We start from the raw sequence: 20,019 nt of genomic DNA, 5'->3' as shown, positions 1-20,019 counted from the left end.
TACCCCATATGTAACTCTGTGTTGTTGTTTTTATCGCACTGCTTTGCTTTATCTTGGCCAGGTCGCAGTTGTAAATGAGAACTTGTTCTCAACTGGCTTACCTGGTTAAATAAAGGTAAAAAAAATAAAAATAGTTATCCCTCTCTAATGATCTACCTAAAGAGTTCTCTCTCTCTAATGATCTACCTAAAGAGTTCTCTCTCTCCAGTGTCTTTTCATTTTCATTTTTCCTCTGAGTTCATTGGAGCCTTTATCTTCTCTCCTTTCTCTTATTTTCTGCTCTTTTTCTCTCTATTTCCTTCCTTCCTTCCCTCCTTCTCTTTCAACCTTTGCATCATGGAGACTCTATGCTGCACCAGTGTAAGTAACTCTTGACTCTCTCTCTCACTCTTTTTCACTCTTTTTCTCTCTCTCTTTTTCTGTATCTGTCTGTCTGTCTGTCTGTCTGTCTGCCTGTCTGCCTGTCTGTCTGCCTGTCTGTCTGTCTGTCTGTCTGTCTGTCTGCCTGCCTGTCTGTCTGTCCACTAGCTGCTACAGTAACACAAAGACCATCCTTGTTCAGTTCTCTTCAGTCCCCTCTCTCTCGCTCATTTTATCTGAGCCATCAGAATGTGGCAGCCCTGAGGGGAAACTGGGCCGACAGACACTATCACTTCCTTCCTTCCTTCCTTCCTTCCTTCCTTCCTTCCTTCCTTCCTTCCTTCCTTCCTTCCTTCCTTCCTTCCTTCCTTCCTTCCTTCCTTCCTTCCTTACTTACCTACTTACTTACTTGTGTATGTACCAATGTGAACTGACTACTGAGTTGGATCTGGTGGTTCAGATCTGGTCCGGCCAGAGATTGAGGCCATTTTAATCTCTTCAATAGATGAAAAACTCTGCTGGGGCTCTGTTGGCACTGAAACATGATTTTATGAAAAGCATATTTTGAATAAGCCACAGAGTTTTTATCTGTCTGATGGTGAGATATGAGTGAGGGGCCTGAAGCACTAAGATATGACAGTGGGGCCTGAAGCAGTAAGATATGACAGTGGGGCCTGAAGCAGTAAGATATGACAGTGGGCCAGAAGCAGTAAGATATGACAGTGGGCCTGAAGCAGTAAGATATGACAGTGGGCCTGAAGCAGTAAGATATGACAGTGGGATCTGAAGCAGTAAGATATGACAGTGTGGCCTGAAGCAGTAAGATATGACAGTGGGCCTGAAGCAGTTCGATATCATATCTTGTGATGTTACAAGTATTTGCTTGTCAAACTCCTGATGCAAAGCCCCTCCCTCATTGTATCATTCCACACTGCACTGCTAGAACACCACCTGATCCATTTGATCCATGTTCACCTGGTCATGATGTCATATACAGTGTCACAATGTCACCTGAAATACTGTTGTCTTCAGTTCACTCACTGTATGTCAAATATCCCTCTCTGGTATTCTCATGAAAAGCATCCATATATGATTTAGTTTATACTGTATTTATGATTTACATCCAATAGAAAATAGGACAGTCTTTCTTCTGGGGGTGATGGGGCACAGTCAGTTATTGTATCACAGATACTGATGACAAGTTGTTTTGTGCCAAGGGCTCAGATCCAGAAAGATGCAATAACCAAGGAGATCTGAATGGTACTGTGTCACGAGAATTTCGATCTCTAATTAATCAAACGTAATGCTTTGAATAATTCCCAGAGGGTGTAAGGCTCTGGTTTAATCATGAATTAAACGAAGGTCCGCAACCAACAAGAATGATCTGTATGTTTTAATCATGGAGAGCGCCGCCAAAAAATACATATACAGCCTTTATACCCCCTGACACACAAAGGCACTTTGCTCCACCCACCTTTAAACTGCTTCTCAGTCCCCTTCACCCTGGAATGCTTTCTCAGTAGTTTCTAACTCCTCCCCCTCTGTTAGTGGGTTGACACTACATTATAACTCTAACACCGTTCACACATTTATACTGTATTTGGGGTGAAATCCTTTAGTCATTATTCTTAAAATACAAATTAATCTATCATACTGACCAATAGCTCTCTCTCTCTCTCTCTCTCTCTCTCTCTCTCTCTCTCTCTCTCTCTCTCTCTCTCTCTCTCTCTCTCTCTCTCTCTCTCTCTCTCTCTCTCTCTCTCTCTCTCTCTCTCCAGTTAAAAAGAGCTGGCCAAGTGTATCACAACTCCAGCAGAAAGCTTTATTATTGTCCTTGAATACTGTGATTGTTTCACCCTTGTCTTGTCTCTTATGAAATATGTTTTATCTCATTCAGTGTGGAAAGAGTGGGGATGTGAAATATGATTTAGGGTAATGGTCTGGACTTTTAAAGGTTGCTGGTAATGTCAGTTAGAGTTATGCTTGCACATCTGTTAGTTAGTAGTCTGTCCTCTCAGTATTGGAGGTTTGATGCTGTAGTAAAGGATCATTTTTGTTTTGGTAATCGAAAAAACAAACAAGATAAAGATCGCTTAATCTTTTATGCAAACTAGTATTGAAATGATGTGCCGAATTCTAGTGCAGCGTTGACACATTTTACTCATTGAAATGTGTTTGTGTCTGTGGATTGAAATTGACATCCCAGTCTACTGCAAGAGTGCTGGCTGAATATCAGAAGGTTTTGGTGATAGTAGTTATGGCGTCTCTTATGAGTAAATTTCTGTGTTCTTTCCAGATGACTCCCAAGTCCAAGAGGAAAAGCATCCACAGTAGAATGCTCCGTCCAGTGTCTCGTGCCTTTGGTGAGTCTCCTCTACCAAACAGACAGCTAGTATTGGATGGACTTTGTGACGTGTGGACCATGACAGATTGTGGTTGTGTTACTACTTGTACTAGAAGCTGATAAGTAATGAACTAGATAAGATAAATCTAGTTCTAGGTTCTGACAAAGATTTTGCTTATTTTTTAATAACTATGTTTTAGATAGCAGACTCACCAAGAAGAAGAAATTAATAAATGCAGAAATGAGTTTTGTGAAGTGTTTCATGACATAGTGTTACTAGTAAGATAATACACTTGTTATAAATTAACTACGGTAAATAAGATACATCTAAGCTGCAAAATGCTTACTTATTCATAATTATCTCACCATGTATGTAATCCTCTGACCTGTCTATAACCTGTGACCTCTGACCTTGTAGAGATGGAGTTTGACCTTGACAAGGCCCTGGAAGATGTTCCTATCCACACAGAGGACCCCCCTGCTCCTGCACCTTCCCCTGCCTCTACCCTCTCTAGGTTAGAGAAGAGACCGTCAGGGGCCATGGGAGAACTGCCTTCAGAGGAGGCAAAGAAGCTGCAGCACTTCACCAAACTACGGCCTCGCAGGAACAAGAAGATGCAGTCCAGTAAGATACCAGTGAGTATTACCACTGCCGTTATAGAACTAACTATGAGCAGAACAGCACTCTGCATAAGGTAGATGTCAATGATTTAGTTCTAACAAGAACCCCAGAGTAAGACATTTGGAGTGAGTATGTTGTTTATTTTAGAACAAAGTTTTACTCTTGTTCTCAAACACACAACTAGCCCTTTCTTACTTTATTATACAACTGTGGTCACTGGATTTCCTGTGAAGTAGTTTCTGTTATGATGTAATAACAACCCTGTATTGGTATGATGTAATAACAACCCTGTATTGGTATGATGTAATAACAACCCTGTATTGGTATGATGTAATAACAACCCTGTATTGGTATGATGTAATAACAACCCTGTATTGGTATGATGTAATAACAACCCTGTATTGGTATGCTGTAATAACAACCCTGTATTGGTATGTTGTAATAACAACCCTGTATTGGTATGGTGTAATAACAACCCTGTATTGGTATGGTGTAATAACAACCCTGTATTGGTATGATGTAATAACAACCCTGTATTGGTATGGTGTAATAACAACGCTGTATTGGTATGGTGTAATAACAACCCTGTATTGGTATGATGTAATAACAACCCTGTATTGGTATGGTGTAATAACAACGCTGTATTGGTATGGTGTAATAACAACCCTGTATTGGTATGATGTAATAACAACCCTGTATTGGTATGGTGTAATAACAACCCTGTATTGGTATGATGTAATAACAACCCTGTATTGGTATGGTGTAATAACAACCCTGTATTGGTATGGTGTAATAACAACCCTGTATTGGTATGGTGTAATAACAACCCTGTATTGGTATGATGTAATAACAACCCTGTATTGGTATGGTGTAATAACAACCCTGTATTGGTATGCTGTAATAACAACCCCTGTATTGGTATGCTGTAATAACAACCCCTGTATTGGTATGGTGTAATAACAACCCTGTATTGGTATGGTGTAATAACAACCCTGTATTGGTATGATGTAATAACAACCCTGTATTGGTATGGTGTAATAACAACCCTGTATTGGTATGCTGTAATAACAACCCTGTATTGGTATGCTGTAATAACAACCCTGTATTGGTATGGTGTAATAACAACCCTGTATTGGTATGCTGTAATAACAACCCTGTATTGGTATGGTGTAATAACAACCCTGTATTGGTATGCTGTAATAACAACCCTGTATTGGTATGGTGTAATAACAACCCTGTATTGGTATGGTGTAATAACAACCCTGTATTGGTATGGTGTAATAACAACGCTGTATTTTTTACTTCACAGCAAATCAGCAGCACCACGTCTCATGATGGAGAGCAGAACGGCCTGCATGGAAGGGTTGATGAGGGGGTGGACGAGTTCTTCTCCAAGAAAGTCACCAAGATGGACTCCAAGTAAGCATTACGACTCGTCACTACAACTCATCACTACAACTCATCATTATGAAAAATGACTTTTCTTCTTGCTCTTTCTGCCATGTTTATATTGAAAAGGTTAACTCTCTCTCTCCCTCTCTCTCTCACTCCCCCCCTTTCTCTCCCTCTCTCACTCCCCCTCCTCTCTCTCACCCCCCCTCTCCCTCCCTCTCTCCCCCCTCTCACTCCCCCCCTTTCTCTCTCTCTAACTCCCCCTCCTCTCTCTTTCTCCCCCTCCTTCTCTCTCTCTCACCCACCTCTCTCTCTCTCTCCCCCTCTCTCTCACCCCCCCTCTCTCGCTCTCTCTCCCCCTCCTTCTCTCTCTCTCTCACTTCCCCCTCTCCCTCCCTCTCTCTCTACTCCCTCACTCCCCCCCTTTCTCTCACTCCCCCTCCCTCTCTCTCTCGCTCTCTCCCCTCCTCTCACTCCCCCCCTTTCTTTCTCTCTCTCTCTCTCTTTCTCTCCTCCCTCCCTCCTTCCCTCCCTCCCCCTCTCAGACATTCTCTAAAGAGTTCAGACTCCCAGGACGGAGAGAAGAAGAGGAGTAAAGGAGGTTTCCTCAACCTCATCAAGTCTCGCACCTCTAAGTCTTCAGACAAAGACAAGTCAGAGAAGAACCAGTCTACCCCAGCTCCAGCCCTAACCCCAGCTCCAGCCCTAACCCCAGCTCCAGCCCTAACCCCAGCTCCAGCCCTAACCCCAGCTCCAGCCCTAACCCCAGCTCCAGCCCTAACCCCAGCTCCAGCCCTAACCCCAGCTCCAGCCCTAACCCCAGCTCCAGCCCTAACCCCAGCTCCAGTAACCACCGTCCCCGAGGAGCCTTCCTCCCCTAAGGCCTCCCTGAAGAGCCAAGCTCCAGAACCACCAACCAAGGTCAAAGAGGCCAAGACCCAGCCCACCCATCCCAGCCAACTCACCCAGCCCCTGGACTGCAGCAGCAGCTCAGACCGGTCTGAGGAGCTACGGACCCCAGATTCCATGGATGAGGTGTCGGAGGGGGACAGTAAGGGTAGTCCCCAGGGGGGGAGGCGCTACGGGGTGCAGGTGATGGGGACTGGACTTCTGGCGGAGATGAAGGCCAAGCAGGAGAGACGTGCCTTCGGATCACATAAGGTCAGTACTGGTGAATCAAAAGTTATATATTACTGTAACTACATCTGTCAGGCCCACTGTCATAGCTTACTGCTTCAGGCCCACTGGCATATTTTACTGCTTCAGGCCCACTGTCATATCTTACCGCTTCAGGCCCACTGTCATATCTTACCGCTTCAGGCCCACTGTCATATCTTACCGCTTCAGGTCCACTGTCATATCTTACTGCTTCAGGCCCCCTGTCATATCTTACTGCTTCAGGCCCACTGTCATATCTTACTGCTTCAGGCCCACTGTCATATCTTACCGCTTCAGGCCCACTGTCATATCTTACTGCTTCAGGCCCACTGTCATATCTTACTGCTTCAGGCCCACTGTCATATCTTACTGCTTCAGGCCCACTGTCATATCTTACTGCTTCAGGCCCACTGTCATATCTTACCGCTTCAGGCCCACTGTCATATCTTACTGCTTCAGGCCCCACTGTCATATCTTACTGCTTCAGGCCCAATGTCATATCTTACTGCTTCAGGCCCACTGTCATATCTTACTGCTTCAGGCCCACTGTCATATCTTACCGCTTCAGGCCCACTGTCATATCTTACTGCTTCAGGCCCACTGTCATATCTTACTGCTTCAGGCCCCACTGTCATATCTTACTGCTTCAGGCCCACTGTCATATCATACCGCTTCAGGCCCACTGTCACATACTTATGTAAATGTTTTTGTTTTTTTATACATTTGCAAAAAAATCTAAAAACCTGTTTATGCTTTGTCATTATGAGGTAATGTGTGTAGATTGACGAAGGAAAAAAACAAAATGTGGAAAAAGTCACTGCATTCGGAAAGTATTCAGACCCCTTGACTTTTTCCACATTTTGTTACATTACAGCCTTATTCTAAAATTGATTAAATTAATGTTTTTCCTCATCAATCTACACACAATACCCCATAATGACAAAGCTTTATGTGTGGTACCCTCTCTGTCCTGGTGTAGAGTGGTGTAGAGTGGTGTAGAGTGGTGTGTGTGTGTGTGTGTGTGTGTGTGTGTGTGTGTGTGTGTGTGTGTGTGTGTGTGTGTGTGTGTGTGTGTGTGTGTGTGTGTGTGTGTGTGTGTGTGTGTGTGTGTGTGGTAACTTCAGGGACATTCAATTAACTGGGTTCCAGTAAAGACAGTGAACATTTAAAGTAAGGCATAGTAAATGCCTAAAACAACCGTGATGTTCAGATTGGAGGAGGCTTTTCCCTTGTCATGCTTCACAGCAGAATTCAGATGCTTTCAGTTTTACTGTCATGTTGCCTGTGTTAAACTCCTTTACCACGCGTCAGAAACTGCCAACCACATCAGTTCCTCACAGGGTATCAGTGTCACTCCAGGGCTGTAATGGACGACGTGTGTATGTTTGGTCCTCTGTAGCTCAATTGGTAGAGCATGGCGCTTGTAACGCCAGGGTAGTGGGTTCGATCCCCGGGACCACCCATACGTAAACATGTATGCACACATGACTGTAAGTCGCTTTGGATAAAAGCGTCTGCTAAATGGCATATTTTGGTCAACTTGAGTTTCTGTAAGTCAACGAGACTGTCCCCTTTCACTTTTGGAATGCAGGTCACTACTGTGTGTGTGAATAGGAGGTTCATGTTGCTTTGCAGCAGCAGGCCCAGGGCTTTCTCTGACCTTGTATCACAGGGCCAAAGCCCTGCCTCTCCCATCTGTTGGCGGGGGGCTGGTGCTGAGCTACATTGCTGGACCTCAGCCCAGTAACTGTGTTACACTACAGCGCTACCTGCTGCTGGAAATAAATATAGCACAACACATACTGTATTCTAGGAGCTAGTTGGGACGCCAAGTAGATAGGAGATAATAACTTCCACAGATTAGTTAGGTATCTTCATCACAATGGCCAACTCTGTGATAATGACTGACTGAATAATGACAGCAATCAGAATCAGACTGTTGATACAGTATTCATCAAATCAAATCAAATGAAATTGTATTTGCCACATGCGCCGAATACAACAGGTGTAGACCTTACTGTGAAATGCTTACTTACAAGCCCTTAACCAACAATGTAGTTCAAGAAATAGAATTAAGAAAATATTTATTGGGGCCTCCCGAGTGGGGCAGTGGTCTAAGGCACTCCATCGCAGTGCTAGCTGTGCCACTAGAGATCCTGGTTCGATTCCAGGCTCTGTCGCAGCCGGCCGTGACCGGGAGACTCATGGGGCGGCGCACAATTGGTCAAGGGTAGGGGAGGGTTTGGCCGGCAGGGATGTTCTTGTCCCATCGCGCACTAGTGACTCCTGTGGCGGCCGGGCGCAGTGCACGCTGACTCGGTCGCCAGGTGTACGGTGTTTCCTCCGGCACATTGGTGCTGCTGGCTTCCGGGTTAAGCGGGCACTGTGTCAAGAAGCAGTGTGGCTAGGTTGGGTTGTGTTTCGGAGGTCGCACGACTCTCGACCTTCGCCTCTCCCGTGTCCGTACGGCAGTTGCAGCGATGGGACAAGACTGTAACTACCAATTGGATACCACGAAAAAGGGGGTAAAATACCAAACCCCAAACCATTTTTTTACTAAATAAACTAAAGTAAATCTAGGAAGGGGTAAAGTGACTATGCACAGATAATAAACAGCGAGTAGCAATGGGGAGGGCAATGTAAATAGTCCGGGTGGCCATTTGATTAATTGTTCAGCAGTCTTATGGCTTGGGGGTAGAAGCTGTTAAGGGGCCTTTTGGACCTAGACTTGGCGCTCCAGTACCGCTTGCCGTGCGGTAGCAGAGAGAACAGTCTATGACTTGGGTGACTGGAGTCTTTCACAATTTTTTGGGCCTTCCTCTGACACCGCCTGGTATAGAGGTCCTGGATGGCAGGGAGCTCGGCCCCAGTGATGTACTGGGCCGTACGCACTACCCTCTGTAGCGCTTTACGGTCGGATGCCGAGCAGTTGCCATACCAGGTGACGATGCAACCGGTCAGGATGCTCTAGGTCGATCTATAGGTTGATCTATAGTGGATGCTGTGACTGAACCCATGGTTGTCTGTCTGTCTCCTCCAGGACCAGTATGACCAGTCATCCAGTCCAGACAGACCAGACAGCAGTGCCATCGGTGAGTTCATCTCTACTGTTAACGTTTACAGAGTGGGATTCACAAGACGTGGGAGACTATTTTACCTGAACCACAGATTTTGTGAATCATTTGTGTGACTTGTTGCCTTTTGTGTGTCCCATGAATGTGTGTGTTTCTGCCTGCGTGTTCATCTGTGTGCGCCTGTCTGGCTGACTATGTGTGTGTGTGAGCAGTGAAGGGCCAGCCTACCCCAACAGAGAGCAGGTCTCCAGGTGGCTCCAAGGCAGAGGGAGTGGTGGTGGTTGGCTCCCCAGAGAAGAGCCCTCGAGGTGGGGAGGCCAAGCCAGAGACGGTCCCTAGGAACCGCACTACCTCCAGCTCCAGTCCCAAGCCCCCTCCTCAGGGCACCAAGCCAGCCCTCGCTGCCCGACCCTCCATCCCTCAGAAGCCGCGCACCAGCAGTAGCAGGAGTATAGGTAAGCCTATAATATGGAGCATTGAGATCTACAGATATACTGGATATTCTTGTATCCTTCCATTAGTATGGATAACAGCCAGGAGAACTGGTAGACAGGGCATAACATTTACTTTTTGGTCCACCAGCCACTGTGGCAGGTAGATTAAAAGATTGACCAGCCACTCAGATTTTTTACCAGCCCCCCAAGATTTTGCTCTAAAATTACACCAACAAAACACTAAAAAACTAATACGCATGCTTTGTAATGTTTCGAAAAAAGTAAATGTATTACTAGTAAGAAGTAACTAATGTGGTATGTTGAATAATTACATTTTTTGTGACCTGAGTCTTTTAACCAAAATATCACACCTGCCCCTTTAAGGGCGGGAGGTTACCGTGGTAGCACGACTTGAGTCACCTTTGTGCCTGTGAGATTGAGTCTGACTAGTAGAAGCTTTGTCTTCTCTTCCCTAGGAGTTGAAACTTCAAACATAGAAAAACAACCAAGCTTGTGAACAAAACAATGTAAATAGCCAAGTAACACAAGGACGTCTCACTTCAGTAGACTTTCGTTTTAAGTAAATTAGACCAACCTTTATGCCTGTGCTCTTCTAAAAATGAATATTTCACTCAGCTCTTCTCGTGCGCACAGCCCCCAGCCAGGCTGTGTTGCAGTGTGAGGTGGGATAGGCTATATAGGTTTCCAAGTTCTTTGACTTTGTGCGATTAATTTACCAGCTATGAAACAAAATGGCAGAAATACTTTGAAAACAGCTACTGCAGCATTTATTTGACCATAAATGTGATCATACTTGACTATTTGTATTCACATATGCGAGTGAAATGCTCGCACTGTGGAGCCGACCACCCGCCAACGTGGATGGTGAAATAGACATCTTACCCGCCAATGCCAAAATCTACCCGTATTTGGCAGGTGGCGGGTGTTAATTTTAGACCCTGTTGGTAGAGTATGGAGCATTGACATAATACAGATTTATACTGTATTCTTGTTTTATTCCTATGGGATAGTGGACAGCTAGGAGCATAGGCACAGTGTGAGGTATCTACACACATCCAAACGTGGCTGGAGACAACAAAGCTGAATAAATGAGGTCATGTCTGATCATTGGGAGCAGAAAGCAGAGCCTTGTCTGTTTAGAGTATGGAGAATCACCACCTGCAGGACCATAGACTGGGTTCATTGGGTGTGGACTTCGGCCCTGAGGAGGGCTACTGGGACACTATCTAGTCCCTGGATGTTAAAGCTGTTAAAGATCTAGTGTTAGTGTACTAGTCTATTCTGGGGCCTGAGGCTGGACACCTTCTGCCTTTCAATAGACCACAGATCTTCAACTAGGATGCCAACTAATCTGGCTTCCTGTCTCAGTCATCAACTACATAAACAACAATAAATGATATATCTTAACCTGGACATTTAGACACACACCTGTCCTGGTTTTGGGACAATAGAAACCTTGATGTAGTTCTGATACTGTTTGTCTTCCTGTCTGCCAGATGAGGTCTGTGACTCCCCTGGAGGGAATGTGTCTCCCAAGGTGGTAATGCTGCCTCACGGCCTGAAGAGGGTCCCCTTGGACAAGGACAAGGAGGGGCAGGGCAGTCCTCTACTGGGGGGCGCGGGGAGTAGCAAAAACCCCTCTGCTCAGACAGGTAGGTTACCTTTACCCATCCTGGTAGGAACAGACCTAGTCTCGCGCTATCATACTTCCAGGTCTCGTTCATCACTCTGCGGTTGAGGAAACCTGGAAGGACAGGCTATTAAGCCCTAAAGCACAGGCCTCGGTTTCCCTCAAACTGTATCTATTCTCTTAGTAGGGAGAGAGAGAGATGTGTCTGACACCAGAATAGATTATCTATTATTATTATTTTTATATTATTATTAATTATTTTCTTTTTCAAGTGTTCTACTCCAATAGCCAGCACCTCGCCTAAATATGTGTGCGTTTCTTTCGCCTCCATATTAATCTGGGACTTGTCCTACCATATAGATCGGGGATGGACAATTCCAGTCCTTCGGGGTCGGAGTGGTGTCACACTTTTTCCCCATCCCTAGCAAGCACAGCTGATTAAACTTATTGCATTCTAAACTGAAGCCCATGAGTACTTGATTATTAGAGTCAAACGTGTTAGCTGGGGCTGGGGAAGAAGTGTGGCACCAGTCAGGTCCCGAGGACTGGAGTTGCCCATCCCTGATATAGATGCTCTGTTTGCACGCATCGAGGGATGTGGTGACAGTGGGGACAAGGGAACACACATAAACAGCTTTGTCCTTTTAGAAGGTCGTCATAATCCTTACATAAATATGATATGTATGCAAGAAATGCAGAGCCACTTCAAAAAACATATTGACAGAGTCTAGTATCTAGTAGTCTAATCAATTAGTTTTCAACCCCTTTGTTATGGCAAGCCTAAATAAGCTCAGGAGTAAAAATGTGCTTAACAAGTCACATAATCAGTCAGATGGACTCACTATGTGTGCAATGATAGTGATTTTTTAACGACTACATAATCTCTGTACCCCACACATACAATTATCTATAAGGTCCCTCAGTCGAGCAGTGAATTTGAAACATAGATTCAACCACAAAGACCAGGGAGGTTTTCCAATGCCTCGCAAAGAAGGGCACCTTTTGGTAGATGGGTACAAATAAAGCAGACATTGAATATTCCTTTGAGCATGGTGAAGGTATTAATTACGCTTTGGATGGTGTATCAATACACCCAGTCACTACAAAAATACAGGCGTCCTTCCTAACTCAGCTGCACACTCTACTACACACTACTACACACTATATAACAGATACTCCTACCCACTCTAACACTCTATAACACACTCTACTACACACTCTATAACACAATCTACTATACACTCTATAACACACTCTACTACACTCTGTAACACACTCTACTACACTCTATAACACACTCTACAAAACACTCTACTACACACTCTACTACACACTCTATAACACACTATAACACACTCTACTACACACTCTACTACACACTATAACACACTCTACTACACACTCTATAACACACTCTACTACACACTCTACTACACACTGTATAACATACTCTACTACACACTGTATAACACTATAACACTACAACACAATCTACTACACTCTACAACACACTCTACAACACACTCTACTACACACTCTATAACACACTCTACTACGCACTAATACACACTCTACTACACACATTACTACACACTCTATAACACACTCTACTACGCACTAATACACACACTACTACACACTCTATAACACACTCCACTACACACTCTGTAACACACTCTACTACACTCTGTAACACACTCTACTACACACTAATACACACTCTATAACACACTCTACTGCACACTGTATAACACACTCTACTAGACACTGTATAACACACTCTACTACACACTGTATAACACACTCTACTACATACTCAGTAACACTCTACTACACACTCTACAACACTCTATAACACTACAACACACTCTACTACACTCTACAACACACTACTACACACTCTACAACACACTCTACTACACACTCTATAACACACTCTACTATGCACTAATACACACTCTCCTACACACATTACTACACACTCTATAACACACTCTACTACGCACTAATACACACTCTAATACACACTCTATAACACACTACTACACACTCTATAACACACTCTATAACACACTCTACTACGCACTAATACACACTACTACACACTCTACTATGCACTAATACACACCATATAACACACTACTACACACTCTACTACACACTCTATAACACACTCTACTACACACTGTATAACACTCTATAACACTATAACACACTGTACTACACTCTATAACACACTACTACACACTCTATAACACACTCTACTACGCACTAATACACACTCTACTATACACTCTATAACACACTACTACACACTCTATAACACACTCTATAACACACTCTACTACGCACTAATACACACTACTACACACTCTACTACACACTCTACTATGCACTAATACACACTCTATAACACACACTACTACACACTCAATAACACACTCTACTACACACTCTATAACACACTCTATAACACACTATAACACACTCTACTACACACTGTATAACACACTCTACTACACACTCTATAACACACTCTACAACACACTCTATAACACACTTTACTACATACTCTACTACACTCTATAATACACACTCTACTACACACTCTATAATACACTATAACACACTCTACTACACACTCTACTACACACTGTATAACACTCTACTACACACTGTATAACACACTCTATAACACTCTACTACACACTCTACTACACACTACTACACACTATATAACACACTCTACTACCCACTCTAACACTCTATAACACACTCTACTAGACACTGTATAACACACTCTACTACACACTGTATAACACACTCTACTACACACTCAGTAACATTCTACTACACACTGTACCACTCTATAACACTACAACACACTCTACTACACACTCTATAACACACTCTACTACGCATTAATACACACTCTACTACACACATTACTACACACTCTATAACACACTATACTATGCAATAATACACGCTCTATAACACACTCTACTACACTCTGTAACACACTCTACTACACCCTACTACACACTCTATAACACACTCTACTACACACTGTATAACACACTCTACTACACACTGTATAACACTACAAAACACTGTACTACACTCTATAACACACTACTACACACTCTATAACACACTCTACTACACACTATATAACACACTCTACTACACACTCTATAACACACTCTACTACACACAATATAACACAGTATAACACACTCTACTACACACTCTATAACACACTCTACAACACACTCTATAACACACTCTACTACACTCTATAATACACACTCTACTACACACTCTATAATACACTATAACACACTCTACTACACACTCTACTACACACTCTAAAACACACTCTACTACTACACACTCTACTACACACTCTACTACACACTGTATAACACTCTACTACATACTGTATAACACACTCTATAACATTCTACTACACACTCTACTACACACTACTACACACTATATAACACACTCTACTACCCACTCTAACACTCTACTACATACTGTATAACACACTCTACTACACACTCTACTACACACTCTAAAACACACTCTACTAGACACTGTATAACACACTCTACTACACACTGTATAACACACTCTACTACACACTCAGTAACATTCTTCTACACACTATACCACCCTATAACACTACAACACACTCTACTACACACTGTACTACACACTCTACAACACACTCTACTACACACTATATAACACACTCTACTACACACTCTATAACGCACTATACTACACACTCTATAACGCACTCTACTACACACTCTATAACACACTCTACTACACACTCTAACACACTCTACTACACACTCTATAACACACTCTACTACACTCTATAACACACTCTACTACACTCTATAACATACTCTACTACACACTCTATAACGCACTCTACTTCACACTATAATGCACTCTACTACACACTCTACTACACATTCTATAACACACTCTACTACACTCTATAACACACTCTACTACACACTCTACAACACACTCTACTACACACTATATAACACACTCTACTACGCATTAATACACACTCTACTACACGCATTACTACACACTCTATAACACACTCTACTACGCACTAATACACACTCTACTACACACATTACTACACACTCTATAACACACTATACTATGCAATAATACACACTCTATAACACACTACTACACACTCTATAACACACTCTACTACACACTCTATAACGCACTATACTACACACTCTATAACGCACTCTACTACACACTCTATAACGCACTCTACTACACACTCTAACACACTCTACTACATTTTACATTTACATTTTAGTCATTTAGCAGACGCTCTTATCCAGAGCGACTTAACAGTTAGTGAGTGCATACATTTTTATTTTTTATACTGGAATCGAACCCACAACCCTGGCGTTGCAAATGCCATGCTCTACCAACTGAGCTACATCCCTGCCGGCCATTCCCTCCCCTACCCTGGACGACGCTGGGCCAATTGTGCACCGCCCCATGGGTCTCCCGGTCGCGGCCGGCTACGACAGAGCCTGGATTTGAACCAGGATCTCTAGTGGCACAGCTAGCACTGCGATGCAGTGCCTTAGACCACTGCGCCACTCAGGAGGACACTCTGTAACACACGCTACTACACCCTACTACACACTCTACTACACACTGTATAACACACTCTACTACACACTGTATAACACTCTATTACACACTGTATAACACTCTATAACACTACAAAACACTGTACTACACTATAACACACTACTACACACTCTATAACACACTCTACTACACACTCTATAACACACTCTACTATGCACTAATACACACTCTACTACACACATTACTACACACTCTATAACACACTCTACTACGCACTAATACACACTCTACTATACACTCTATAACACACTACTACACACTCTATAACACAATCTACTACGCACTAATACACACTATTACACACTCTACTACACACTCTACTATGCACTAATACACACTCTATAACACACTCTACTACACACTCTATAACACACTCTACTACACACACTATAACACACTCTATAACACACTATAACACACTCTACTACACACTGTATAACACACTCTACTACACAATCTACTACACAATATAACACACTCTACTACACACTCTACTACACACTCTATAACACACTCTATAACACACTATAACACACTCTACTACACACTCTACTACACACTCTACTACACACTGTATAACACACTCTACTACACACTCTACAATACACTCTACTACACACTCTATAACACACTCTATAACACACTCTACTACACACTCTATAACACACTCTACTACACACTCTATAACGCACTATACTACACACTCTATAACGCACTCTACTACACACTCTATAACACACTCTACTACACACTCTAACACACTCTACTACACACTCTATAACACACTCTACTACACTCTATAACACACTCTACTACACTCTATAACACACTCTACTACACTCTATAACACACTCTACTACACACTCTATAACATACTCTACTACACACTCTATAACGCACTCTACTTCACACTATAATGCACTCTACTACACACTCTACTACACATTCTATAACACACTCTACTACACTCTATAACACACTCTACTACACACTCTATAACACACTCTACTACACACTGTATAACACACTCTACTACACACTAATAAACATTCTACTATACGCACTAATACACACTCTACTACACACTCTACTGCACACACTACTACACACTGTATAACACACTCTACTACACACTTAGTAACACTCTACTACACACTCTAACACTCTATAACACTACAACACACTCTACTACACACTCTACAACACACTCTACTAAACACTCTATAACACACTCTACTACACTCTATAACACACTCTACTACACACTACTACACACTCTATAACACACTCTACTACACACTGTATTACACTCTATAACACTACAACACACTCTACTACACTCTATAACACACTCTACTACATACTTTACTATAGACTCTACAACACACTCTACTACACACTCTATAACACACTCTATAACACACTCTACTACACACTATAACACACTCTACTACACACTCTACTACACACTCTATAACACACTCTACTATGCACTAATACACACTCTACTACACGCACTAATACACACTCTATAACACACTCTATAACACACTCTACTACACACTCTATAACACACTCTACTACACAGTGTATAACACACTCTACTACACACTCTATAACACTCTACAACACACTCTACTACACACTCTACTACACACTATATAACACTCTACAACACACTCTACTACACACTCTATAACACACTCTACTACACACTATAACTCACTCTACTACACACTCTATAACACACTTTACTACGCACTAATACACTCTACTACACACTCTATAACACACTTCACTACACACTCTATAACACACTCTACTACACACTCTATAACACAGCAACATTACTCCTATGAACAGTCACTGATGGCACCACAGACCACACTGTGCTAGTGAGAAGATTTAAATTATGGCTGAAGATTGAATCTATCAATATGTTATTGATATGTTATTGATGCTCATTCTTTACAAACTCCATCAAATAATAACCACACATTGTCTACTTGTATTATATTTTTAGCATCCCAGATGTGCTAAAAGACTAATTAGAATGAATTACTATACCCCAATCGGATTGGCCCTGTGACTAATTGAATGGCTAATTGATCAACGAGCACTAAAGAACAGCCTCCCTCCCGCCACCCTCTCCCCAGTGAATGTCCCAACAGAAGACGGTAGCGTGTTTGATTCTGATCAGGAAGCTGACAGGCCAATCACAGCCCTCAGAGCCCGACACGCCCGCCAATCACCTACCAGCACCGAACAGGAAGTGGGAGAGCACGAGAGCAGGAAGGCCCTCCCCTGTACTGGTTAGAAGAAGTTCCCCCTTTCCCTCCTCCTCTCTCACTTGTACCTTTCATGAGCTCTCATCTTGTCCCATAGTGCAGGTCAGACTGCAGTGAGATTCATTATTGGAGCTTCTGGGCATGATTTGATTGATAGTGATCACTTATAATGAAGGAAGCTTACCAAAACACTTATAATTGAAGGAAGCTTACCAAAGCACTTATAATTTAAGGAAGCTTACCAAAACACTTATAATTGAAGGAAGCTTACCAAAACACTTATAATTGAAGGAAGCTTACCAAAATGAATCTACCCATGCTGCCTATTGACCTTTTTCCACCTTGCACCTGAGGCAGAAAGTTATCTGGGCTTCACATGGGATATGTTTATATTTTTGGAACATGTCTTGGTGCCTGTTGGAAAATGTGCTTGCTTTTCTTTAGAAAATGTGTTTGTTGGATTCATCTTTCACAAGTTACTGTCTAAAAGTGTTATTTTTACTCATTTTTAGCACAGATGAGGTAGAGATCGAGATCAAAACAGAAATAAACCGGTTAGTTTTCAGATAAGGTTGTTTTTGGCACCCTCTGCTGTTCATTCTCATAACCACATCCTGTCCTCGTCTCCTCAGCAGTGAAACCAGGCTCAGTATCAGACCCTGCCAAACACCAGAGCCCCCACCGCCACAACTCTGAGGACAACGGCTCCAAACCCAAGGACCAATCCCCCAACCCTGACAGAGACAAGGGACCGGGGGGAAAGTCTTCCCAATCTGGAGAAGAGGCCGACAAAGACTTTATTTTTATATGAGGAACTAAACTCCAAATGAATGACAGGTGCATGGTACCTGCCTGTCATCTCAATATATCTGATATCAGGAATCAGAAAGCCAAGACCGTCTGTTTAAAGAAGACTGTTGTCTGCCGGGCAGAGTGTTTTACTTTGAGAGGATTGTGGTACACTTTCACTAACCTCAGTAATACCAAGATAAATACGGCTAAAGCACTGTTATGATGATGCACTGTAGTGTGATAAGTCACTGTGGAAATCAAACAAGCAACACCTTTTCTAAAGGGGGAAGGAGAGGGAGAGGGACATCCCTTTACATGACTCAGATATCTCATGGCTTGGCCATATGTGTACAATGTCATCATGGTTTGGCCATGTGAGTATTATGTCATCATGGTTTGGCCATGTGTGTACCATGTCATCATAGCTTTGTGTGTGGGTCATCCCCTGTGCTTGTATTGGGAACTGAACTGGTGAACTGTAAGGCCAGTAAAAGCTAGCCTGGAACCCACACTGAATATCGCACTGTTTCACTATTCAGATTAGTTTCCAGGCTAAGTGAAAGCCGGACATGGATGGAACTCCAGCTCGGGGCTTTTCTGCAGTCAGCGTCAGTTTGCTACTAATTCGAGACCTGACTGCTTCATGTGGACAGACGGACGTTTCAAACCTGTCCAGCAATTCAAGAAGTAAACTGAAATTCCAATTCCAATTCTCTTCACTGCTTTTCAATCAGGAAAATGTGGAATTGGAATTTAGTTTACTTTTTGGATTGACTGGAATTGAAATGGAATTGACCCCAACGCTGCTGTCCATCAGTCAGGGCCAGACAGCTAGGGTCTTGTCCTGGCCTCTGCACCTTTGGTCTTTTAATTGGTCTTCATTTGCTGCCTCGCTGCCAGTAGTTTATTTTCTTCACTACCTGTAATCATGGCTTGGACTGGAGGATTGGCTTACTCAGTCAGAACATAGTGATGTCATGTTAACACGTGTTCCTGAGGTCTTGGACTGGGTTGAATGCTGTGAATGCATCACATTACAGTAGGCACAAAATGGAAATATATCACATTACACATTTAGTAATGACAGAATGCATTTTAAACTTCACCCACAGTAACACTTTTGTATGACTTTTGTATGAAGGTGCTTGTGGTTGTTGTGCGTTGATAAACACACCAAAGACGGCATTA

General features: G+C 42.9%; 1 protein-coding gene across 1 annotated transcript in view; it reads left to right on the top strand.

The window, feature by feature from the left end:
- LOC121585340 (F-actin-uncapping protein LRRC16A-like) overlaps nucleotides 1-18,850 on the top strand; it is a 250,051-nt gene extending 231,201 nt beyond the window's left edge. Inside the window, exons 31-40 of the mRNA XM_041901721.2 lie at nucleotides 2,657-2,723; nucleotides 3,123-3,340; nucleotides 4,636-4,745; nucleotides 5,264-5,458; nucleotides 5,615-5,879; nucleotides 8,917-8,968; nucleotides 9,163-9,405; nucleotides 10,902-11,057; nucleotides 17,923-18,063; nucleotides 18,672-18,850. Of these exons, the coding sequence (XP_041757655.2) occupies nucleotides 2,657-2,723; nucleotides 3,123-3,340; nucleotides 4,636-4,745; nucleotides 5,264-5,458; nucleotides 5,615-5,879; nucleotides 8,917-8,968; nucleotides 9,163-9,405; nucleotides 10,902-11,057; nucleotides 17,923-18,063; nucleotides 18,672-18,850 (1,626 nt within the window). The remainder of the gene's footprint in view (nucleotides 1-2,656; nucleotides 2,724-3,122; nucleotides 3,341-4,635; nucleotides 4,746-5,263; nucleotides 5,459-5,614; nucleotides 5,880-8,916; nucleotides 8,969-9,162; nucleotides 9,406-10,901; nucleotides 11,058-17,922; nucleotides 18,064-18,671) is intronic.
- The last annotated feature ends 1,169 nt before the right edge of the window (nucleotides 18,851-20,019 follow it).

The sequence above is a fragment of the Coregonus clupeaformis genome, chromosome 17 (assembly GCF_020615455.1).
Source record: "Coregonus clupeaformis isolate EN_2021a chromosome 17, ASM2061545v1, whole genome shotgun sequence".
In the NCBI taxonomy this organism is placed as follows: Eukaryota; Metazoa; Chordata; class Actinopteri; order Salmoniformes; family Salmonidae; genus Coregonus; species Coregonus clupeaformis.
Note: the sequence above shows the minus strand (reverse complement) of the source record. Positions and strands in the feature narration are given on the sequence as shown.